Source organism: Eurytemora carolleeae, unplaced genomic scaffold, assembly GCF_000591075.1.
Source record: "Eurytemora carolleeae unplaced genomic scaffold, Eaff_2.0 scaffold213, whole genome shotgun sequence".
In the NCBI taxonomy this organism is placed as follows: Eukaryota; Metazoa; Arthropoda; class Copepoda; order Calanoida; family Temoridae; genus Eurytemora; species Eurytemora carolleeae.
The window spans coordinates 212388-220614 of NW_019396118.1; the positions used below are offsets into that span (position 1 = coordinate 212388).

At 30.9% G+C, this 8227-nt stretch overlaps 1 protein-coding gene and 1 long non-coding RNA gene across 2 annotated transcripts; both read left to right on the forward strand.

Annotated features, from left to right (window-relative positions):
- Positions 1 to 334: 334 nt before the first annotated feature.
- LOC111695471 (uncharacterized) lies at positions 335 to 2920 on the forward strand. Its single transcript, XR_002763879.1, has 3 exons — positions 335 to 377; positions 1259 to 1285; positions 2839 to 2920. It is a non-coding gene; the product is annotated as an uncharacterized LOC111695471 (long non-coding RNA).
- Positions 2921 to 4661: 1741 nt separating this feature from the next.
- On the forward strand, positions 4662 to 7526 carry LOC111695473 (uncharacterized). The gene is made up of 5 exons (XM_023464816.1): positions 4662 to 4715; positions 4795 to 4880; positions 6216 to 6371; positions 7027 to 7076; positions 7341 to 7526. Exons 1-5 carry the CDS (start codon positions 4667 to 4669, stop codon positions 7420 to 7422), a joined length of 423 nt encoding a protein of 140 aa, XP_023320584.1. The 5' UTR covers positions 4662 to 4666; the 3' UTR covers positions 7423 to 7526.
- Positions 7527 to 8227: the final 701 nt, after the last annotated feature.

The following is an 8227-nucleotide window of genomic DNA, read 5'->3' on the forward strand; positions in this document are numbered from 1 at the left end:
AAGAAGCTCAAAGATTATTAGATTGTTAGAAGAAAAAAAACTTTTAAAACTTACAATTTTTGAAGAAAAGGCATTTTTAAGGGTCCTTTAAAAAAAACCGAAATCTTGTTGTTTAAAAACAAATTAGTGTTAATTATTATATAAAATAAGCTGAAGGTGTAATTCTTTTTTATTGCAATGCATTAATAATATTATTATTATCTTGACTATTAAAACAGAATGCATTGTTTGAAATATCAAAGGTTTACAACATTGGATTGCAAATCAGAGTTTGTGACAAAGACTCAATTCCATTAAAATTATTGTATACAAACAAACAAAAATAATAATAATAAGTGTTGCAGATAAAATGTGGGCTCTGTTTATCTGGGGACAAGGTAAGATAAATATGATATATAACTGTTTTAGAATTAGACTTTAAATGGACTGTAAACGGCATTTTGAAAAACCCACCTGTTGTAATTGGCCAATGCCCTAGTCACAGCGGCACTCTTAAAATATTGCTCTAGCCAATAATTTTGATTTTACTAGGACCGTCATTTTACTAGATTGAAAATTAATTTCATTAATTCTGTTGGAAGAATTCCTTAAGTGACAGAAATTAATAAAAAATAAGCAATTTTTAGAAATCATGGCTATCTCAATCATTATTAATCAGAAATAGCTTTTAAAGATAAAAGTGTAAATCAATCAATAAATTTTCAAAATTTGAAATAATCGAAATTTTGTAGAAAGATAATTCAAGCCTAGGCCTTTTTTTAACTTACTAGCTTTCTTATTTTTGTAGCACAAGACTTAAACATTTTAGAATTATCAATACCTTGATTTCAGTCTAAGAAGATAATTGGCAAAATTCTTCCCAATTTTTGTGTGATAGTTTGCAACCTTTTACTGTAAGGTTCCATGCGTACTGGGTCAGTTCTCACAAAAATGTTGAGACTGGTCAGTTTCTCTGTTTTTAAAATCAAACCAAGCAAATCATATCAACAATCAACCTAAATGAATGTAGAGTGTACACAGGGTTTTTTAGAAAATCAGTAGTAGAAGCAAGACGACATATTTTAAAGAAATAATTTGTATTCGTTTGAATTATTCAAAATTTCTTGAAAACCGGTTTTCGGTTTGCAATTTCAACATGCAAAATAATCTTCTTTCATAACTGTTGTTTTTAACAAATACTTTGCCCATAGAGGGGAGTGGAATAAAAATCTCTACCCAGTATTTTTCTAATTTAAAAAAACTAATCTTTTTTGTTTAGTAATGCTGTATGCTGTGTCAGCGCAAGGTAAAGGGAAAATACAATGATTTGCTTACACAAACGGAAGTACAAATAAGTGAAAAACCTGACATTATTCAAACAACGAAAACATTTATTTGCATGATATGAAACCACTTAAAAAATATCAATGTTTGTAAATTAAATAATGTCATCAGCAACCCCTATCCTAGTAACATAGACATACCAATGAATTCCAAATCTTATCTTAGAGGGAGTGTTTCCGGAAAATGAAAGGAGGTATAGGCTTACGGCGAAAAATAAGCGCTTTTGATGAATACTCACTTCTATCTGTTACGTCTATAAGGAGAAAATTGTTAAAACGCCTAAGACTGAAGAACGAAGCGTCCACTTCATAGTCCATAGATATAGATAGATTGCGCATAAGACGACATTTTTCATCTTGAACGATATAAATGTACAGAGATATTTTAAAGATATTCCTATTAAATACAGGGTGTCCCACATCAAATTAGACCGCGTCAATGGGTCTAAATTACGATTTGGGGGCCGGGGACAAATCAGAAAATTTAGGAAGAATCAATCATTTTGAAAAATTTAATAAGGCTAAAAGAATTTTTTTTGCAGAAATTGCCAGATTTTTCGAGTATTATTGCATATTTTGGCGTTAAAAATGATATGGGACGCTCTGTAGTTAAACTAGGTCGGTTGTGAACATTGGCTGTTCTAATGTCATTGAGTACTTGTGGAGTACATGCGTTCTGTAGAGAGAAATTTAAGTTAGTTTAGTCCTTCTCATGTCCTTCTTCAGTTCTCGTCAATATGATATATTGCTCAATGAAATATTGTTCAAATAGTTCCATTCCCGGAGTTATTTTACACTCTATTATGAAATCCATCAAAACACCAAACACCTTATCATTGAAGTACACTTTGACCCCTAGTAGTATGATTTCGCGGACTGTACAATTCTTGGTGATTTTGCGTACATAAGCTCTCTATGTTTATTTATTTATCTATGGTTCATACATATTCAGAAAGTTGCAACATTAAACTGGGATTGTAAAAAATCAATTTAAACTCAAACAAATCATTCAGATATTACAACCTATAGTCATCGATTATTTTTCGACGCATTCGTACATAGTTGATATTTCATAATGTTTCCACGACATAGCACTGGACATTCCTGGAAAATATGTAAATGTCGTCTTCATTATCAAAAATCCTCGAAACAGGAATAAATGTTTTAAAAATAACTCTCAGATCATAATAATAAAAGTTATTATGAAATTTCAACTGTATACAAATGCGTCGAAAAAATATTAATGACTATAATTTCTAAATGATTTGTTTGGAATTAAATAAATGTTTTACGATCCGAGTCGTATGTTGCAACTTTCTTAATTTGTATGGACGTGGTCTTCAATATAAGTCGTTTTTAACAACGCAACAGATAAAAGTAAGATTAGATTTTTCGCCCTAAGCCTATACCCCTTTTATTTTTATTCTTTTAAAATTGGAAAAATTTGAAAATTTGAAAAATTTGAAAAATCCCCACTTAGTAAAGATAAAGGGATCAGACACTTATTTGTTTGTAGAGGATAATGATTGTCTTCAACTACATGGGAATGGAACAACATCGAATCGTAAGATTTTTTTGGGGTGGGAGGGGGGGATGTGGTCAATGAACATATTGTAAATTATAAACTTTATTCTTGAAACTCGGAGACGCAAAAAGGAAGAAAAATGCTAGGCTTGATCTTTTTTTGTTGTATCCATGATTCAACTATTTGTTATCAATATTTTTATGAATATTTCAAATGGAATACATTTTATTGAGATGAGACAAGCAAAGGTTGAAACCTACCCAACTCTATCTCAAAAAATAATTACTATCAACCCTAGACATGATAATTCTTCAACTATCCAGCAGCTGGACAATAAAAAAGTTAAATACTAAGCATGTCTGTTCTCCAGCTCGTTGGTTTCTAATTTGTATGCCAGCTCATTACTCTTAAACCTCTTGACCGATTTGCTTCAAATTTTGAGTTAGTTGACTTATCTATATTTCCTGTTCAAAATTGGGTGTCCAAGCTATTATGTAAAAAAGTAGTAATCTCTGTGTGTTTTGGTGTATGTCAACTAATAACTCATGAACCCCTGGACCGATTTGCCTCAAATTTTTATTGGCGAGTTCATTAGAACAACGAAAATTTATATATATATATTAAGTAGTAATCTCTATCTATTTATTTGTCTTTATGTTTAAAGAATTATTTTGCTAATCTCTGTTTATATCCTTGTATGTCAGATCATAGCTTTAAACCCCCTGACCAATGTTTACAAGCTAGTATTGACCATTGTTCACAGGCTAGCAGGGATATAAAAAATATATATTATGTTCCCAAGCTAGTATTGACCAATGTTCCCAAGCTAGTACTAACCAATGTTCTCAAGCTAGTTTTCACCAATGTTTCCAAGCTAATATTGACCAATGCTCCCAAGCTAGTATTGACTAATTTTCCCAAGCTAGTATATTGACCAATGTTCCCAAGCTAGTATTGATCAATGTTCCCAAGCTAGTATTGACCAATGTTCCCAAGCTAGTATTGAGAATGATTTAACCTAAATATTTTTTACATGAATTGTGATTTCCTAAGGCAGCAAAAATTCTCTCGATTAAGAGTTTTATTTTGTTACGAAAAGAAATTAAATCTTTGCCACACAATTTCTAATCTCTATATCTTTGCAATCTGATAATTTAAACCTTTGTTATTTCAAACTTATGATTATATAATCTGGCAGAATTTATAGTTTGAAATATCCAAGGTCTAGGGCATTGGGTTGCAAAGATAACGGGTTTAGAAAATCAGAGTTTGTGGCAAAGACTTAGTTTCACATAGATTCAGCCTGCTTATAAAAAGTCTCATCAATCTTTAAGGCAGGGTCGACTTTTCACTGCGATTTAATGGTCTCACGCTCTCAAGCAAAAATCGTTGAGAATTTTGCCAATTACTTCTAAAAAACCATATCTAACAAGAAGTGCTTTACATTGCTAAAATGTACATGTAAAGGGCTACAGAAAAGCATAAGTGAGTTAGAGCGGTAAAATCAAAGCTTAGGGCGTTGCGACACTTCAAAGTCAGCCCTGTCTTAAAAATTGATGAGACTGTTTATAAGGAGGCTGAATCTATGTGTTTTGAGTTTCCCAACGTATTAGGCATTGATTTCACCGCTCCAACTCACTTATGCTTTTCTGTAGCCCTTTTTATGTGCATTTTAGTACTATAGAACACTTGTTGTTAGCTTTGGTTTTTAAAAAGTAATTGGAAAAATTCTCAACGATTTTTACTGGAGAGCTTGTAACCTTAAAATCACTGTGGTTTAGTTGTTTTGGAAAGCCTAAAATATTTTTTAAAAATATATATGTTAACTAGTTTTTGTTTTGCAGGCCAAAGGAAAAAAAGAAGAAATAGTAAGTATTAGTTTGTTAAAGAATAGCAAATAAATAAATTTAATGTCAACTTAAAAACTTTAATTGTTTAAATTTGCAGTGTTCAGATCTAATCGTAAGCCCACAGCCGAAGAAAAAGTTATCAGCGAAATTTGGAAATCCCTCAAGAAATTACCATGCAAGAAGGTTTTTTTAAATTTGGAAATAACAGACTTAACTTTAAAGGGACTGTAAGCGTACTTTCAAGAGACCCTCTGTTAAAAAATTTATTATTTTCCAACTGCAGTTTCTCTTCAAAAGTGATTCAATATATTAATGATGAGAAAATATCACATTTAAACCTAGAAGAACGACAATATCTTCAACATTTTAATCAGATAAAGGTTTAAGGGTGTCGCTGTGAATTGGGCACTGTCATCTTAGCATAGAAAATCATTTAATATCACTTTTATGAAACTATTGTGAACTTTATCATTCTTCCTCACTTCATTGTGAATTTCATAATAATCGTGCTATAAAGTAATCATCGTACTATAAAGTTAAATTAGTTGTATATTATAGCACGTGTGCTATAAAGTACAAAAACTTTTCATTAAATTACCTATAACACTATTATTTTGGCATGACGTGCTAAAAAGTTTTTGGACTTAAAGGAATTGAGTCTTTGCCACAAACTCTGATTTTCTAATCCCTATATCTTTGGAACCCAATGTCGTAAACCTTTGATATTTCAAACTTATATTTTTTGATCTAACAAAAGCCAAAGTTTGAAATTTGAGAGGTTTACGACGTTGTAATCCAAAGATATAGGGTTTAGAAAATCAGAGTTTGTGACAAAGACTCAATTCCTTTTCTATATCTCGAAGGTTCTCAATAAAGAGAACATTTCTGTCCAAAAACTTTATAACCCAAATAGCAATGTTTTAAATACTTGTTAAAGTTTCTTCGTTTATAATTGCATTGAGAATTTTAACGCTACCTATTATTGTAATTTTAAGTAAATCTCTATCTTAAAAGGAGCTTGTTCGGTTGACACTGATACCCTTTAAACCTTTATCTTATCAATGAATTATAAGAATTTAATTCCAAAACTTTGTATTTGCAGTTGAAGTCACATTTGTAGAGAAACCCTAATTAAAAATAATTAAAGTTAAAACAGATGGTCAGGGATAGCTTATAAATTCTTTATTAGACAAAGCTTTCAAGGGTACAGATGTGAATCTGACATCCCATTCTTGAAATTATTTAAATTACGTTCACACTAGTCACGTAAGGACCAACAAAAAATAAAGTTTTATGGCTGATTTTGTACAAGCCAATTAGATTACTAAACTAAAAACTTGAACTAATCCAGAGCCTGAGACTTGCCCCCTCGCCACAAATTGTAATTTTCTTATCCCCATATCTTTGCAACCTAATGTCGAATTGTTAAAGTTGGACAAATCAGAGGTTTTCACAATCAGGTTGTAAAAATATAGGAATTAGAAAATAAGGGATTTTTTAAACAGTTTTTTTCTTTAGAGTTGTGGCTCTTTTAGCCCTGACTATCAAGATTCATTGTCCGAAGCTACCTCTCTCTTCGCAGACCTGGAAACCACGGAAAAAATTGACAATGATCTTGATACATTCATGAAAATTATTAAAGGTGTTATCGAGGAAATGGGAAAATCTGAAGAGGTAGACAATTTTTAAGACTTTATACTTTTTTAATTGTAAAAGAAAAAATCGTAAACTTTTATTGCCAAGTCGAAAATTCCAGAATGTAAACCCAAGCTAAGACTTGATTTAGTATTATCATCTTGAGTCTTAAAGGGACTATAGAGGACAAATTAAAGGCGGTATAGGCTGAAACCTGAGCATTTTAGGAGTTGACCCATTAGAGTTTTATCTTATGTTAGTGTCTCCAGAAATTTATAAAAAAAAGAACTTTGTCAAATTTATACGAAAATCTCTATTTATATAAAAATTATTAAATTCAAATAACCTAAGTTACTCAAGCTCATCTGGAACATCGTTGTTTTCAGATTGGTTGCGTATTTGCTGAATATATGATCTGTTTAAACCTACTATTTTTATGCAAAATTTTATATATTTAGATTTTCGTTAAAAGTTGACATAGTTTTTTATCCATTTCTCGAGACAGGAACTTTGGATATAATTCCCATGAGTCTCGATCAACTCCTTCAGCCTATACACCTTTTTCATTTCTCCTTTATAGTCAATTTAAGACTTCAGTTTATGGAAATTGGACATCCCTGAGAGTCTGATTTGATTTGTTTGTTTTAAACTTAAGTTAATTATAATTTAGGTTAATTCATAATGTCTTATTTAGGTCAATAGTCAGTTGATTAAAACCGCTTACATCAAAGCACTGAAAAATAGGTAACACGTATATTCAAGATACAGTGCTCGTTGTAAAACTCAATACAACAAAGACGACTTTCTTTTTAATTTTTTATTTCTCCCAACCATTTATACAGTAGGGAAACAGAAACATTAACACGGCTGTTTATTATTTGGTATTTAAATATTACAGTTCATGCAATGAGGTTTAATCGAATATTTTAAAGTCAAATTGTTTTTACAAAGGAAAGAAAGTCGTCCCCTATGAATTGATAACCATTAGCAATACACATTTTTATTTAGAAATGACACCGAAGGTGTAAGTGTAGATCCAGCATCCATATTTCCTAGTTTGAGAACGACAAATATTAAAGAGAGAAAATAGGTCCAAGAAGATATATGTGATCTGTTTTCAACATCCATCTTTTTTATTTTCACTTTTTATTCTAAGATTTTTAATATTTTTTCAATAAATATATTTCTTCACATTTCTAGTATCTAATTAGTAAACGCTGTATGTCTTTTTGTATGTATGATACATTGTTTAAACCCCTTGGCCGAATTGTCTCAAATAATGAAGATAGGTAACTAAGTACATTCATTAACTGTTTTGTAAATTTCGATGAGACGACTGTTCGGAATTAATTAAATTCTTTTCTTTACATTTGAGCTTACCTGCATTTAAAACAAGTTTATTTTTATTTGTGCAAATTTGCAATGCAGCAATCTAGTCAGAAGATCAAATCTAACAATCGGATCGTCATATTTAAAGGGACTGTAAAGGAGAAATGAAAGGGAGTATAGGCTGAAACCTGAGAACTTATGCAATTGACCGAGACCTTTAAGAGTTCTATCTGATGTTCCTGTCTCAAGAAATTGATGTAAAACCGTGTCAAAATTATACAAAAACTTATACAAAAATTTTTTTGAAACATATCATATTCAGCAAATACTCAACTAATCTGAAAACAACGATATACCAGAGGAACCTGAAAAACTCTGGTTTGCTTCTTTTATCATTTGAATTCAATAATTTTTCATCATTAATAGATATAATCTTCTATATAATAAAACAAGATATTCATAAATATGTATGTTCCCTATAGCCGGTCAAGCGGCTAGACCGAATGGGCTGAATTTTTTGTGGAAACTCATGGAAAGCCTGGGGATGACATAGGCTTATTTACTTT

Coding starts and splice junctions, on each gene's coding strand:
- LOC111695473 (XM_023464816.1), top strand. CDS start 4,667: ATGTTAACTAGTTTTTGTTTTGCAGGCCAAAGGAAAAAAAGAAGAAAT. Junction 4,716..4,794: donor AAGGAAAAAAAGAAGAAATA/GTAAGTATTAGT, acceptor TTAAATTTGCAG/TGTTCAGATCTAATCGTAAG. Junction 4,881..6,215: donor AGAAATTACCATGCAAGAAG/GTTTTTTTAAAT, acceptor TTTTTTCTTTAG/AGTTGTGGCTCTTTTAGCCC.